The 17003-nt window shown below is 43.0% G+C and overlaps 1 protein-coding gene across 4 annotated transcripts in view; it reads right to left on the bottom strand.

The window, feature by feature from the left end:
• ABL2 (ABL proto-oncogene 2, non-receptor tyrosine kinase) overlaps positions 1–10258 on the bottom strand; it is a 154274-nt gene extending 144016 nt beyond the window's left edge. For 2 of the 4 annotated variants that reach the window (XM_053604115.1, XM_053604117.1), the window contains exon 1: positions 9821–10258. In XM_053604115.1, coding sequence (XP_053460090.1) covers positions 9821–9977 — 157 coding nt within the window. In that variant the 5' untranslated portion in view covers positions 9978–10258. The remainder of the gene's footprint in view (positions 1–9820) is intronic. The other 2 variants (XM_053604113.1, XM_053604116.1) reach the window with 1 other exon arrangement.
• Between the last annotated feature and the right edge of the window lie 6745 nt (positions 10259–17003).

The raw sequence follows: 17003 nt of genomic DNA, 5'->3' as shown, positions 1-17003 counted from the left end.
GTATACTATTAGACTTCAAACAAATGGACTTTTGATATTGCTTTAAAAGAGTAATTATGTTTTCTGATAATCTTGAAATCACCTTTGAACCATTACTCTTCTTAATCTCTCAAGACCAGGAGTGCCAAGAGGGTGGCCCTGAACAAGCAGCACCAGCAACACCTGAAAATTTGTCAGAAATGCAAATTCCCAAGTCAAACCTAAATCAGCAGCTCTGGAGGTAAGACCCAGTAATCTGTGTTTTAACAAGCTCTCTCATTAAAGTTTCACAACTGTTCTACATGATTTGAAGGATCGATGTGAGACTCCAAAGATACCTATTCCAAAAGACATCTGTTATGACTGATGAGCTTCATAAGTTCTTTGAAATCTATGAGAAGTGCCATATTGAGGAAAAGCCCAATTTGACTCACAACTTTAAAAATGTTAAGTCTTAGACCAGGCGCAGTGGCTCAGGCCTGTAATCCCAACACTCTAGGAGGCTAAGCGGGGTGGATGGCTTGAGCTTAGGAGTTCGAGACCAGCCTGAGCAAGAGTAAGACTCCATCTCTAAAAATAGCCAGGGGTTATGGTAGGTGCCTGTGGTCCCAGCTACTCGAGAGGCTGTGGCAAGAGCATTGCTTGAGCCCAAGAGTTTGAGGTTGCTGTGAGCTCAACCCCAGGATCAATGAATTAAACTCTGTCTCAAAAATAAAAATAATAGTAAGAGTCTACTAAAACAAGCTATTAAGAAAAAGCTTTACAACCCGAGATAAAAATAATAGAGAGACCAAAAAAAAAAAAGTCTCAGGATGTCAGATGAAGAAGAGTACAATAAAAAAGTCATTAAAAAACTTGTCTGGGCAGCACCTGTGGCTCAGTCGGTGAGGCGCTGGCCCCATATACGGAGGGTGGTGGGTTCAGACCCGGCCCCGGCCAAACTGCAACCAAAAAATAGCCGGGCGTTGTGGTGGGCGCCTGTAGTCCCAGCTGCTTGGGAGGCTGAGGCAGGAGAATCGCTGAAGCCCAGGAGTTGGAGGTTGCTGTGAGCTGTGTGAGGCCACGGCACTCTACTGAGGGCCATAAAGTGAGACTCTGTCTCTACAAAAAATAAATAAATAAAAAACTTGTCTGTGGGGTGGCACCTGTGGCTCAGTGGGTAGGGCAATGGCCCCATATACGGAGGGTGGTGGGTTCAAACCCAGCCCCGGCCAAACTGCAACAAAAAATAGCCAGCATTGTGGCAGGTGTCTGTACTCCCAGCTACTAGGGAGGCTGAGGCAAGAGAGACGCCAAAGCCTAGGAGTTGGAGGTTGCTGTGAGCTGTGTGATGCCACAGCGCTCTACCGAGGGTGATAAAGTGAGACTCTGTCTCTACAAATAAAAAAATTTAAAAAATAAAAAAAAACTTGTCTGTGGCCAGGCACAGTGGCTCACACCTATAATCCTAGAACTCTTGGGGGGAGGTAAATGGCATGAGCTCAGGAGTTTGAGACCAGTCTCAGAAATAGGGAAACCTCCATCTTCAGCAAAAACAGAAAAATTAAGTGGATATTGTGGTGGGTGCCTGTAGTCCCAGCTATTAGGGAGGCTGAGTCAAAAGGATTGCTTGAGCCCAGTAGTTTGAGGTTGCTATGAACTATCATAGCACTCTGGCCTGAGGCAATAGAGTGAGACTGACTTAAAAAATAAAAATTGTCTGCAAAAAATAGCTATTAAATATGATCTAGAGCGGTGCCTGTGGCTCAGCAGGTAGGGCGCCGGTCCCCCATGCCAGAAGTGGCGGGTTCAAACCCAGCCCCGGCCAAAAAAAAAAAAAAAAAAAAAAAAACCACAAAAAAAAAAAAATATATGATCTAAAAATGGCTCGGAGCCTGTGGCTCAAGCAGCTAAGGCGCCAGCTACATATGCCAGTGCTGATGGGTTCGAATCCAGCCCGGGCCTGCCAAAACAACAATGACAACTGCAACCAAAAAATAGCCGGGCATTGTAGCGGGCACCTGTAGTCCCAGCAGAGGCTGAGGTAAGAGAATTGCTTAAGCCCAGGAGTTTGAGGTTGCTGGGAGCTATGATGCCACAGCACCCTACCCAGGGGGACAGCTTGAAGCTCTGTCTCAAAAAAAAGAAAAAAAATATTATCTAGCAAACAAATGTGCCAGCTTAGAATGAGGTCTCTATGCCTTTGTCAGTGTTTCTGGTTCAATGTCTTTGAAGGAATGCAAGGAATGACGGCAAGGACTATGCACTATGGATCCTCTGACATCCGGTCACTAAGACAAATCATCCAAAGAGGATACCATTTACCTTCACAGGAAGGTAGACGAAGTCTCACCCAGGGTTACTGAGTGAGACTCTGTCTCAAAAAAAGAAAAAAAAGAAAGAAAAAAGAAAGCACTTCTCATACAATCTTCACAATCACCTTGAAGTAAATAAGACAATAAAACTGCTACATATTGAGTACTGAGTGCCTAGCACTTCTTAAGGGTCTTACATAACTTTAAGACCCTTTAAGACATAATTCTTTCAACAATCTGTTGTGAACCAGTAAACCATGTACCAATGTCAGGCACAAGGTAGGATTTGAATCCAATTCTGATTCTAAAACCTGTGCTCTTTATATCTCTACATTATAGCAAGACCTGCAGACAAAAACTTGGGTTTCAGTCCCAGCACTATCACTTAGCTATGTGACCTTGGAAAGTCACCTAATTCCCTAATTTCTTCTTCATCTATACAATGGGAAAATTAATTACCTGCCTCACCTATTTCAGAGCAGTTGTAAAGGCCAAACAAGATTAAAAACATAAAAATATCTTCATAAACTCTAAAAAGACTACATAAATATTATCAGCATTCCCTATTTTCATAAAGTGAAGTAAAGAAAACAATAATACAATGAGGGGGGAGAAGGAAGAGATGCTGGTTTTTCTTTGGTTTTCAGTTACTTTCTCTTTTCTTTTTCTTTCTTTTTTTTTTTTCTTTTCTTTTTAAAGCAGACTGAAAACCCTTACAGGAAAACTTCAGACTTCATAATTTTACTTGGGATCCCACTGCCATTTGGGCTGAACAGAATCTGATCTGTACCACAACTCAGTTTGTCACTTTGTAAAAATATAGACACCACTATACATCTGTAACTTACAGATTTGGAAGTTAATGAAAATCTAACAGTTGATCCTTTCTTAAAAAGTTTAGTTCTTATAAGAATCAGTCACCACTACAATAGGTCACCATATTAAAACTGTCTTACAACAGCCTTTCTATCTTTTCATCATCTTCAACTTGGGATGCTTATGTCCTTCATTCTGCAAATATTAAAACATGATCTATAGACCAAAAGAAAAAAGTAATAAATCAGATCACTTAAAATAATGAGTTTGATTTAAGAGAAAAATTTTATTATTCAAAACTTCATAATTTAAGGTTAATTTTTAGAATTTTCAGAAAATAAGTGGACATGAAATCATTCAGCTGTTGAAAGGTATGTCAGATATTTAAAGATAAGTAAATGTTCAACACTAGATTACTAGTCACAAAGCATCAGCTCACCAAAAAGATTTAATAGCAGAGTTCAGAAAAGTCACATAGCACTCACTCCTTTCATACCAAATAAAAAGGTCCTATTATTTTTGTGCCTTCTAAATTACATTTATAAAAATCACTTTGACAAGGAACAGCTTACCCATAAATTATTTAGTATGAAAAAATTACCATTTTGGCTAAAAAGAGAAAAAGCATGGATTCTGATAAACCATTTCTATAACATATGTACATTTTGACTGATTAACTAAATACGATACTTGATTGACATTAAAAATCCAGGGTAGCGCCTGTGGGTCAACGGAGTAGGGCGCTGGCCTCACATGCCAGAGGTGGCGGGTTCAACCCAGCCCCAGCCAAAAACTGCAAAAAAAAAAAAAAATCCACATGAAATTATATGGTAATACCTTAATATTGCCAACTCAGACACTGATTTGTACACCAGTTCCAAAATCGAGATTTTTTTCATGTAGGTGTTAAATGATCTATCCACTGAATAGCTTTTGAATCTAATTCATTTATTCGTTTTTTTCATGTAGATGTTAAATGATATATCCACTGAAGAGCTTTTGAATCTAATTCATTTATTCTTTGAATTTAGAATCTACCACATGCTTCTAAGCAGTAGTCCTTAATTTGGGGCAATTTTATCCCCCAGGGAATTTAGCAATACCTAGACATTTTTGGCTGTAACAACTAAGGGGCAGAAAAAACGGTGTTACAGGATATAGTGGGTAAAGGCCAGCAATGCTGCTAAACATCCTACAAGGCACAGGACAGCCCCTCACAACAAAAAATAATCTATACCAAAATGTCAATACTACCAAGACGAGAAACTCTGATATACAGAAAAGCCTTTAAAGATTCATATGTCTAAAAAACATTATTCAATTAACCTTTTTCCTCATATTATTTGGTAATTGCATTCTTTTCATGCTTGTCTTTGCCAATAAACTTGCACTATTCCCATCCTTTCTCAATCAGCTTCTTTCCCCAACCCCCTTTCAATCAGCTGCTAACTCCAAACTTGTCAGTAGAATCATCATCTACCCCAGTGATCTACTCCATCATCTTCCTAATGTCGCCATGTATTTTCATTGTTACAAAGGGGCCACAACCCACAGGTTGAAAACCGCTGATCTACCCATTTAGCCAAGTTCAAAACCCTGGAGTCATCTTTGACTTAACCCCTTTTTTCTTAAACTCACTCACTCTCCCGCCAACCCTTTTTTAAATAACAATAACAGTAGTAGTAATGGCCTCAGATAACAATTTAGCTCCTACTATGTGCCAGGTACTATTCTAAGTTTTTGTGTGATTTTTTTTTTTTTTTTTTTTTTTTTTTTGAGAAAGATTCTCAAGCTGTCACCCTGGGTAGAGTGCTATGGCATCATAACTCACAGCAACCTCAAACTCTTGGGCTAAAGTGATCTTCTTGCCTCAGTTTTTCCATTTTTAGTAGAGACAGGGTCTTGCTCTTGCTCAGGCTGGTTTCCAACTCTGAGCTCAAGCAATCCAAATGCCTCAGCCTCCCACAGTGCAGGATTACAGGCGTGAGACGCCCGGCCAGTTTTGTGTGTATTAACTCATTTAATACTAGGCACTTTTATCATCCCCAATTTATGAATGGAGAATCTAAGGCACAAAAAGGCTAAACAACTTGCGCAAGGTCACACAACTCCTAAGCAGCTACGCTAGGTTTCAAATCCAGGCAGAATGGCTCCAGAATCTAATACCCTTGACAAATACTCCAAAGTAATCACTCGTATTTCATCCTCTTTATCAAATTATAAACTTCTTTTTTTTTTTATTTTATTTTTTTTTGTAGAGACAGAGTCTCACTTTATGGCCCTCGGTAGAGTGCCGTGGCATCACACAGCTCACAGCAACCTCCAACTCCTGGGCTTAGGCGATTCTCTTGCCTCAGCCTCCCAAGTGGCTGGGACTACAGGCACCCACTACAACGCCCGGCTATTTTTTTGGTTGCAGTTTGGCCGGGGCCGGGTTTGAACCCGCCACCCTCTGTATACGGGCCGGCGCCCTACCGACTGAGCCACAGGCGCCGCCCAGAAAAAAGATAATCTCTGATACAATGCATTAAGTATTGTTCTTTGATTAATTCTCCCCTTTTCAAAATCAAGTCTTCTCTTTTATAAACTTAGATGAATTCCTCTTCTCTTTGTTATTTTTATTTATTTTTTTTTTTGAGACAGAGTCTCACTTTATGGCCCTCGGTAGAGTGCCATGGCATCACACAGCTCACAGCAACCTCCAACTCCTGGGCTTAAACAATTCTCTTGCCTCAGCCTCCTGAGTAGCTGGGACTACAGGCGCCCGCCACAACGTCCTCGGTATATGGGGCCGGCGCCTTACCAACTGAGCCACAGGCACCGCCCAAATTATAAACTTCTTTAAGTTTTACAAGGGCAAGGACTCTTTTTTTTTTTTTTTTTTTTTTGTAGAGACAGAGTCTCACTATACTGCCCTCGGGTAGAGTGCCGTGGCATCACAGCAACCTCTAACTCTTGGGCTTACGTGATTCTCTTGCCTCAGCCTTCCAAGCAGCTGGGACTACAGGCGCCCGCCACAACACCCGGCTATTTTTTGTTGCAGTTTGGCCGGAGCTGGGTTTGAACCCACCACCTCGGCATATGGGGCCGGTGCCCTACTCACTGAGCCACAGGCGCTGCCCAAGGGCAAGGACTCTTGTCATGGTCACAGAACATTCCCAAAGCTATTTTGAGCATACAATATGTGCTCAAAATACCTTTTGTTTTTGAATGAAATGTCTCTCGAACTTATCTCTCCTATTTCCACTGTCTCCAATGAAGGACAGTCTTTCAGCATGTCATACTTGGACTTACTGATACAGACTATAAATCACACAATCAGGTAAACTGATATAAACTTCTCTGCCAGATTTTCCATAACCTACTCCCAAACTATTCAAAGTTTTCTTCCCACTGCTTCTCAATTGGAATCAAAATTTTTTTTTCTTTTTTTAAGAGACATAGTCTCACTTTATCGCCCTTGGTAGAGTGCTACGGCATCACAGCTCACAGCAACCTCCAACTCCTGGGCTTAGGTGATTCTCTTGCCTCAACCTCCTGAGTAGCTGGGACTACAGGTGCTTGCCACAATGCCCAGCTATTTTTTGTTTGCAGTTTGGCCGGGGCCAGGTTTGAACTCGCCACCCTCGGTACATAGGGCCAGTGCCCTACCCACTGATCCATAGGTACTGCCCAGGAATCATAAAATCTTAAAGCAAGAAAATATCTTAGAGATCATTCAGTTCAATCTCCTTACTTTACATATAAAGAAACCCACAAAGATGGTAACTAAATCACCCAACCAGGTGGAGACAAGACCATAATTTGACTCTTCCAATTTTCCCTCTAGGATTTTTTTTTCCAATGCATCATGCTGCTTCACTCCTGACAGATTATACACCAGCAAATTAATATCCATTCCCATTGTTTTCTGTTCAAGCTGTTTCTCCTGCCCAGCCTGCTCTCTTTTGCCCGCTCAATTGATCCAAATGTTATTCATCCTTCAAAATCTCTTTGTATTTTATTCTTCATGACTTCTTCTTGGAAAATATTATGGCCAGAATAAGATACTGAAAAAAGAGGCTCCCTGTTGCCCCCTTAGTCACGTTTACTACATAGTAACACTTCCTGCAAAGCAAAGCTGTTTGGATGACTTCTTCCCTGAAAACTAAAAATCCATTCTTTCCTCCTACATTTTAGGAAGTGCTTTTAATAAAGACTGTCTCAGCTCGGGGCCTGTAGCTCAAGTGGCTAGGGCGCCAGCCACATACACCGGACCTGGTGGGTTCGAATCCAGCCCGGGCCCACCAAACAACAATGACAACTATAACCAAAAAATAGTCGGTCATTGTGGCAGGCACCTGTAGACCCAGCTACTTGGGAGGCTGAGGCAAGAGGATCACTTAAGCCCAAGAGGTTGTGGTTGCTGTGAGCTGTGACATCATGGCACTCTACTCAGGGCAATAGCTTGAGACTCTGTCTAAATAAATAAATAAATAAATAAAGACTGTCTCATATAGCACCTTTATAAAATGTTCCTATACCTCAAAGAGACAACTCAAGCACATCTTTAATAGTAGATCATCTGTATGTCTTTCATTAAGAAACAACTCACTTGGGCGGCGCCTGTGGCTCAAGGGGATGGGGCGCCAGTCCCATATGCTGGAAGTGGTGGGTTCAGACCCAACCTCGGCCAAAAACCACAAAAAAAAAAAAAAAGAAACAACTCACTTTATTTACAAAGTCCAAACTCAGGACTCTCTGACACAATTCACCCATTAGTCATGGATCCTTTGGTTCATCTTTTTCTTTGCATTCTACCATCTATCACTACTTCCTTCAAAACCCCATCTCTAATGAATAATTCACATTTCTTTTTATTTCTCCCCTTCCCTAAATTGTGTAGTATAGAACACACTGTCCGTTTTTGTCCTTTTTTAGTTTCTATATGTATCATCAGTGAAACTCCAGCTTGCTACCATTCATCCATTTTCAACTATCCAGTCCTTATAGAGTTTACTTCTGTGTCTTCAGCCCCTCTCTGGACTTAGGGTATCTCAACCCCATGAAGGTCAATTTTGTTTTTTCTCCTTCTCTACTCTTCCTTCCACTACAAATATGGTCTCAAAAGTAGCATGAGTACTCCTCTGAGGAAGTGCAAAAAAATACACTGGACTGCAGGGGGAAAAAACTATTAGAACACTTTTTTTTTTTTGTAGAGACAGAGTTTCACTTCATTGCCCTCAGTAGAGTGCCGTGGCATCACACAGCTCACAGCAACCTCCAACTCCTGGGCTTAGGCGATTCTTCTGCCTCAGCCTCCGGAGTAGCTGGGACTACAGGCGCCCGCCACAACACCCAGCTATTTTTTTGTTGCAGTTTGGCCGGGGCTGGGTTTGAACCCACCACCCTCGGCATATGGAGCCGGCGCCCTGCTCACTGAGCCATAGGCGCCACCCTAGAACACTTTTTTTTTAACTAATTCTCTCTAAATTCTATTTCTGTGCATGTTTATAAATTGCATAACATATAAGTGCACTAGTACATTTATATAATTAATAAAGATACATAAGTTATTAAAATACATGCTCAAAAAAACAATTTTTTTTGAGACAGAGTGTCACTATATTGCCCTCAATGGAGTGCTCTCACGTCACTGCTCACAGCAACCTCAAACTCTTGGGCTTAAACGATTATCTTGCCTCAGCCTCCCAAGTAGCTGAGACTACAGGTGCCTGCCACAACGCCTGGCTATCTTTCTGTTGCAGTTGTCATTGTTGCTTAGCTGGCTCAGGCTGGGTTCAAATCTGCCAGCCTCGGTGTACGTGGCCAACACTGTAACCACTGTGCTACGGGTGCCAAGTCCATGCTCAAAATTTTTACTGAGTGAATGACAAAAGAGTTTGGAGACAGCTATTCTAAAAATACATAATGAGATCAAAGTAATAGATTCCAGACTATATAGAGGATATATACACGTAACCATGTACATGCATGCATGCATACACACACACAAAGTACAAAGAAAAACTTGTTCGTACCCAAGCCAAAGTCCTAACTATGCCCACCAATCTAGCCCCTGTCAGCCATCTCAGAATTGTGTCCTACTCAAAAGCGCAGTGCTGAGGTTTTAGCAAAGCCCTACATTTCTAGTAAAAAACAAACAAAAACAAAACACATAGACACACTGCACATACAATCCTACCCTATCTTTCTTATCTTTCCTATAGAAGGGTATTTCAGGGCACTGTTCACAGTCCACCCTCCTGACACGGCTCATCTCTTGGATCTGTATATACACCTTTATATGACACTACCTACTGAGGTTCAGTTCCTATTTCCCAATGCCTAGGGGTATAACTCCAGTTCCCTTCGCTAACAACCGGTTTATACTTCCACTTCCCGGACTGAGCTCACACCTCCCTTCATTCTTCCCTTCCCTGGGGATACCATCCGCTGTCCTCCTCCAGCCGCCTAGTACCGTCCCAGGGTAGAGGATAGTCCATCCACGGTCCTAAGACCACTTCTCTTTCCTTCTCCGCCCCCGGGAGATGCCAGCCAGGCTGGAGACGCGAGGGGGAGGGGTGTGACTCGCCTCCCGTGACTGGCCCAGATGGCAGCAGATTCCGCCCCCACTCTCAGGCACCGCTCCACGCCTCGACCCCCGTGAGCTGCCTGTCCACCTCCCACCCCGCCTCGACTTCACCCCTGGCCTCCCCTACGCCCTCACGCCAGCTGCTAGACACACTCACCATGCTGGGTGAAGATATTGAAGCCGGTCTCGGTGGCGCGCCCCGCCAGGTCCCGCCTGCGGCCAGAGGGCCTGGCTGCACTGCTGCCCCGGATCCCGCGGGGCTGAGGCTGCTGGAGCCCCGGAGCCTCCCCGACGCGGCCCACCTGCTGCCCCATCCCTGCGCTCGCGTACTCCCGCGCCCCCGCCGACCCCTGGTCACATTCCTTCTTGGCTCTGGCCTCGGGCTCCCGGCGCTGCTCCGGCCTCTCCTTCTCAGCCCAGGCCCCGGCCTCGGCCCTCAGCGGCCGGGCCGCGGGCAGCTCCGCACCCGAACTCCTCACAGCAGCCGCCTCGCTGCCTCTAGGCGACTCACAGATTCTCCTTCTCCCTCCTCCTCCCGCGGCTCCGCACCCCCAACGAAGCCACCGCCGCCGCCATCTTTAAACCACCGAGCTCTGGGAAAGCGTAGGACAGAGCGTCTCCCGCCCCCCGGCCCCCGCCCAACCCGTCACCTCGGCTACTCCAAGGGAGGGCTTCCCGGCGGCCCCGCCCCGCCCCCGCCGCCTAGCGGGACCGGTCCCCGGGCGCCCACCGTGTTTGCGGTCTGTTGCTGCTTCGGGTGTTTGGTTCTGTTGGTCCCTTCGCCGCACACCTGCCTCCCACGTCTGAATCGACCTCAGTCGACCCCCTCCCACGCTACCGCCTTTTGGGGTTGGTCAGTCTCCAGCCTTCCTTGACCCACCTCCACCTGTCAAATCAGTCGAGGGCTGAGTGCCACCACGTGCACAAGTCAGTTGCGGGCACAGTTGAGGCAGAGAAACAGAAGGTATTTGGTTGGCTCTTGCCATCCAGTTGAGCATGCCTACGATGTCGGCGGTAGGCCTACAGTCAAAATTGAAAGTGTAAAATTAACATGAAAATAGTAAAATGAATCAGTGTAACCTGGCTTATTGTACCCTCAATGAATCCCCAACAATAAAAAAATAATAATAATAAATAAATAAATAAATAAATAAATAAATAAATAAATAAAAAAGAAAACAGTAAAATGAGGGGCGGCCCATATGCCGGAGGTGGCAGGTTCAAACCCAGCCCCGGCCAAAAAAAAGAAAATAGTAAAATGAGCTCAGGAGTTCCAGACTAACCTGAGCAAGAGCGAGACCCCTATCTCTACTAAAAAAAGAAAACCTATGGGGCGGCGCCTGTGGCTCAGCTGGTAAGGTGCCGGCCCCATATACCGAGGGTGGCGGGTTCAAACCCGGCCCCGGCCAAACTGCAACCAAAAAATAGCCGGGCGTTGTGGCGGGCACCTGTAGTCCCAGCTACTCGGGAGGCTGAGGCAAGAGAATTGCTTAAGCCCAGGAGTTGGAGGTTGCTGTGAGCTGTGTGAGGCCAGGCACTCTACCGAGGGCCATAAAGTGAAACTCTGTCTCTACAAAAAAAAAAACAAAACTAGCCTGGGCGTTGTGGTGGGCACCTGTAGTCCCAGTTACTCAGGAGGCGGAGGCAAGAAGGATTGTCTGAGCCCAGGACTTTGAGGTTGCTGTTAGCTATGATGCCAAGTACTCTAGCCTGGGGTAACAGAGTGAGACTGTCTCAAAAAAAGAAAGAAAGGGGGGGAAAGAGAGAGCAAGAAAGAGGAAAAAAAGAACCAAAATAAATTGTCAGTTGGTAAATGTAGTTCTAAATTAAAACAAAAACGAAAAACAACAATCAACCCAAGAAAAAACTATATAGAATCATGTATCATTTTATTAGTCATTTCTGCATGGTTACCACTAGCTACCTGCTATGAACTATTACATAATGCCTTTGTTTTACATATGAAGATTCCCCTACCAGTGATTTTTTTTTTTTTTTTGAGACAGAGTCTCACCATGTCGCCCTCAATAGAGTGAGGTAGCATCACACCTCAAACTCTTGGGCTCACACAATTCTCTTGCCTCAGCCTCCCAAGTAGCTGGGACTGCAGGCACCCACCACAGTGTTGTTTTTTTTTTTTATTGTTTTTTTTTTTTATTGCAGTTGTCATTGTTGTTTAGCTGGCCTGGGCCAGGTTCAAACCCGCCAGCCTGGGTGTATGTGGCTGGTGCTGTAACTATGCTATGGGCTCCGAGCCACCCTATCAGTGATTCTGAAGAGCCTGTCTAGACTAAAACAAATATTCTGTAAGTGAAGACTTCAGATACATGTATTATATATTATGTTTCCCACTCTTTCCTTTTCAAAGTGAAACGGAAAATTTCAAAATGGGGATGGAGAAACAGACTAGAGAAGGACCTAGTTAATTAGGTGTGTAAAACTCTTTTACCTATTATCATCAAGCCAAAGTGATTTGCTTAAGAACTATTAATACTCAAGGTTCATTATCATAAGCAGTTGTTACTGCCACAGTTCAACATTTAAAATAACCCCAAGTAGTATCAGCTCAGATTGAATTGGGGACAGCTGAGAGCTTGAGGCAGGGGCAGAAATCAGGCAGAGAAAGTAGCAGGGATAGTGCACGCAGCCCAGGGACATCCTTACCTGAGTAATGGTGAGAAGTTGGCATAAAAGATCAGACAAAGCATCCACACCAACAAGGGATGCTGAAGACACAGATACGAATCATCCTCATCGCCCCTGTAATAGGAGCAATACCACTCTTTCCAGAGAAGGAAATTTGTGAGCAATGCCTCCCAAATCTCTCTCTTTACCAGTCTGCATTTCTGGGGCCTCACCTTATCTTCTACAGTTCCGACAGTATCTCCCACGTCTACCTCTTCTTTACATCTGTATGGACAGTGTTGATAGAGAACACAATGTTAGTTTAGGATTAGGTCATATCTCTGATAGACTCTCGTGCTACCAGCCTTTTCTTCCTAGATTCCTCACCTTTAGCACCTAGCAACTCATTTAACAGAAACAATTTCCTTCTCTCATTGCTTTGACCGTGCTCCCTTACTCCTTCCTTATGTACAAAGTCTAAAATTTTCACCTGTTTCAAAGTTATTTTCCAGTATACTTTAGATTATAACTACCAGCTGTTCTTAATCTCCTATTCCTGCAACCTCTGCCCCTCCTGTGGCAGTTATACATGGTTTATCCACATAGCCTACTTCTGGGATGTCTCTTTTTTAGCTATAACTTTTGCAGAAATCATACTCTCCCCAATATAGCTCCCATGTGACTCCCTTCGTAGGATTCTACTGTCTCCTTCAGGAGTCTACTCAGATCCTGCCTCCTTCATAAGAAAATCTGACTCATCAATAGACTCCTCACAGTTTCCCTGGGTTCCACTCAGTATATGCCTGAAAAGATTCCAACTGATAACAATTCTTTGCCTACAAAATTCACTTGCCATCCTCTACATCCCTCAAATATGTTTAATTTTGACACAGGACTCAATCAGTGTCATAGGATTGGAAAGAAACTGAGAGGTCATCTAGGTGAATCTCCTGAAATCCCCTCTGCAGTATTTCTATTGAGAGAGTCCATTTATTTCGAAGAACTCTACTTATTAAAAAAAAAAAAAATTGAAACATACCCCCTTGAAACTTCCACTTCTTTCACCCTCGTTTTAGTTCTACCCTGCAGCTACACAGAGCAAATCTAATCCTCCTTCTATACAAAGTCCTTAAAATATTTAAAAGCTGTCGTTTCCCCAACTCTTTTACCCCATACATGCATATGCTTCTATACTTATGTTTATCTGCCTCTATCTACATGGGCTGAAACTGTTTATGGAGATAAATTGAAAGAAGAAAATGTCACCTTCTGTATAGAATTTTTCTTAAGCTGCTTATCTATGTAGTACTTTGGAGTTTCTTCAGGCATGGTCTGTGTCTGCACTGTTGTATTAAATCTTTAAATATTTATAGAGTGCCAAATACAGTTTCACTTACAGATCAACAATTTAAAAGTTTTTTTGGATGACAATAGTGAGGAAGAGGGGAAAGAAGATGAGGAGGAGGATTTTTTCATGGCTGGGATAGAATAAGTCATATTCTTTAAGGTAGGGAGATGGATTAAATGGCCTCTTATTGTTCATTTTAGCCCCAAGAGTCTTTGATTCAATACTTCTTTGATTAAAAAACCTTTTAAATTATTAAGAGTCTATTTCAAACAATTGGCCAAGTGCTATATAAATGTTACCAGTAGCACTAATATCTATTTGCTCAAAATTAATAAATTAGTACTCACTTCCCTTTCAGTGGTAATAATAAAAAAGCTGACTAAACAATCCACTTAACATGTAGCTTGTCACTGACTGTGGTGTGGTGGACCTGGGCCAGGTGTAGAACTTGTGTGAAATGGGGTCATCTTAGTTATCTGTTGCTGCATAACAAACCATCCCCTAAAACAAGCATCCTCAAACTTTTTAAACAGGGGGCCAGTTCACTGTCCCTCAGACCGTTGGAGGGCCGGACTATAGTTTAAAAAAAAAAACTCTGAACAAATTCCTATGCACACTGCACATATCTAATTTTGAAGTAAAAAAACAAAACGGGAACAAATACAATCACACCACCTCATGTGGCCCGTGGGCTGTAGTTTAAGGACCCCTGCCCTAAAACATAGTGGCTTGAAACAGCGGTGATTTATTACTTCTTGCAGTTCTGTGGATTGGCTGAACGATTCTTCTGGTCTGACCTCAGTCCACTCATGTAACAGCATTCAGCTCTAAGGTTGGGTGGGCTGGAAGGTACACAAGGACCTCAATCACATATCTGGCATATGGCTGCTATAAATTGGCATGCCTCTGTTCTCCCCCATGAAGTGTCTTATTATGGTCTGAATTGTGCCTTCCCACCACAAAATTCATACATTGAAGTTCTAACTTCCAGGACCTCAGAATGTGACTGTTTTTGGAACAGTGTCTTTGAATACCTTTTCTGATCCTAGGTTGGACGTCATCCAACTTCATGATTTTCCTGTTCCACGCCAATGTCAGAAGATGTCTGACACTTTTTTTGTTGTTGTATTTGTTCACCTTTCCTCAAAGTGCTTGGCCAAAAACTGGACTTGAATATTTCCAGCTCTTTTTCTCAGATGATCTTATTTGTGACATTATGAATGTGACAAATACGTATGCAGAGGAGAAAATACAGAAGGTGACTCCACTAACAAAATGCTCAATGTGGCACTCATGGAAGGATGCTTTGTCAGAAGAAATAAAGGTGTTCTTTGGTGTGATACTGAATGTGGCTCTGAATTTGAGTGTGCAATTAGTTAACTATTTTACCAAAGATTGGCTAAACCAAACCCTATTCTTCAAGGATGTTTTCTCTTGTCTCATTTTTCCTAAATATTTTGGATGCTGCATTTAGTTCCTCCTGTCGCGATTCAAGGAAATATCCATTCCTAAGGGAGCAAAGTGAAGAATGTCAGAGAGTGTACTGATGATAAATATAAAGAACTTTATGTACCGGGAAGAAATGTGGCTATAGATGAAAGCAAATAGGTTTCAAAGGAAGGATTCGATTCAAGTGCTGTAATCCAAAGAATCCTACAAAGTAGGGCCTATGAATGTTTGCCTGTGTGATTCAGAAAAATGGTTATGTGTTTTTTCATATTCCCTATTATGGCAGGACAACAGAAAGTTCATCCTGATGTGCCAATTATGTCTTGAATAGTGATTCATTTGGCACAAGTTTTGCAAGCACACATGAGTGGTTCATTCTATCACAGCTACACTGACAGGTTGTACACAGCCCTCAACTTGCTTGGGAATTGCATAAAATAAAAATACATATAACAGGAATAGTTATGGCTTCTAGGAAGGAGTTTCCAAATTATTTGAAAAAGAAGAAACTTCAGGAACATGAATTATGTACCTATCGGTGTGATGAAAATGATGTGCTTCTCATTCCATGACAAGAGGTTAGTGACAATGGTGGGTACATTCTTTGGCCCTCAAACACAATTGATGTCTGGGTCTGGAGGAAACAGCCTGTTCAATTTGAAAAACCAACAGTTATTTTATTCTACACAAAGTTTATGGGAAGAGTGGTTCAGTAGTGTGAATGTTATGGATTTACAAGGAGGTCCTATAAATGTTGGAAAAAAGTATACTTTTAGCTGATGGAGGTTGCAGTTGTCAAGAGCTACATCCTTTACTGATTAGATAAGGAGAGTGGAGGAAAAGTACAGATACTTCTTTCTTTTTTTTTGTTTGTTTTGTTTTTGTAGAGACAAACTCTCACCGGACCGCCCTCGGGTAGAGTGCCATGACATCACACGGCTCACAGCAACCTCTAACTCTTGGGCTTCCGTGATTCTCCTGCCTCAGTCTCCTGAGCAGCTGGGACTACAGGCACCTGCCACAATGCCCGGCTACTTTTTTTTTGTTGTTGCAGTTTGGCGGGGGCTGGGTTTGAACCCGCCACCCTTGGTATATGGGGCCGGTGCCCTACTCACTGAGCCACAGGCGCCACCCAGACACATCTTTCTTACAGGAAAAATCTCGTCACTCAGCTTGTGAACAATGTGAGGAACAGAAATTCAAGGAAGAAGGGAAGATCATAATCTTCTGGGGCTGAGGAAAGACTAAATGGGAAGATGCATTGTATAATGCAAATGGAAAAAAAGCTTAAAGGATTCCATGGTTTGCAGCAGGAAAAATGAGAAAGGTGGAAGGAGAGAAATCATTTTCTACTGTGAGACATGCAAGAGGAAGCCTGTACTTCATCCTGGAGATTGCTTCAAGAAGTATCATACTCAAAAAAATTATTAACAGGGCAGGCACAGTGGCTCACATCTGTAATCCTAGCACTCTGGGTGGAATGCTTGAGCTCGGGACTTCCAGACCAGCCTGAGCAAAAGTAAGACCCTATCTCTACTAAAAATAGAAAAAAAAAGCTGGGTATCATTGGGGGTGCCTATAATTTCAGCTACTTGATAGGCTGAGGCAAGGGGATCACTTGAGCCCAGAGTTTGAGGTTGCTGTGAGCTATAATGATACCATGACACTTTATTCAGGGCAATAGAGTGAGACTCTGTCTCAAAAAAAAAAAAAAAAGAAAATTATAAACAAAAATAAACAAAAAACACTTTAATTATTTTACGTAACTTAAAACAGATATAAAATCATCACATGCATTCATATTTATGTTTTTCTTTTTTAAAACTGTAGGATAGGGTGGCGCCTGTGGCTTAGTCGGTAAGACGCCGGCCCTATATACCGAGGGTGGCGGGTTCAAACCCGGCACCGGCCAAACTGC

This window comes from Nycticebus coucang, chromosome 10 (genome assembly GCF_027406575.1).
Source record: "Nycticebus coucang isolate mNycCou1 chromosome 10, mNycCou1.pri, whole genome shotgun sequence".
Lineage (NCBI taxonomy): Eukaryota > Metazoa > Chordata > Mammalia > Primates > Lorisidae > Nycticebus > Nycticebus coucang.
The sequence above is the reverse complement of the archived record's forward strand: the minus strand, read 5'-3'. Positions and strand labels throughout refer to the sequence as shown.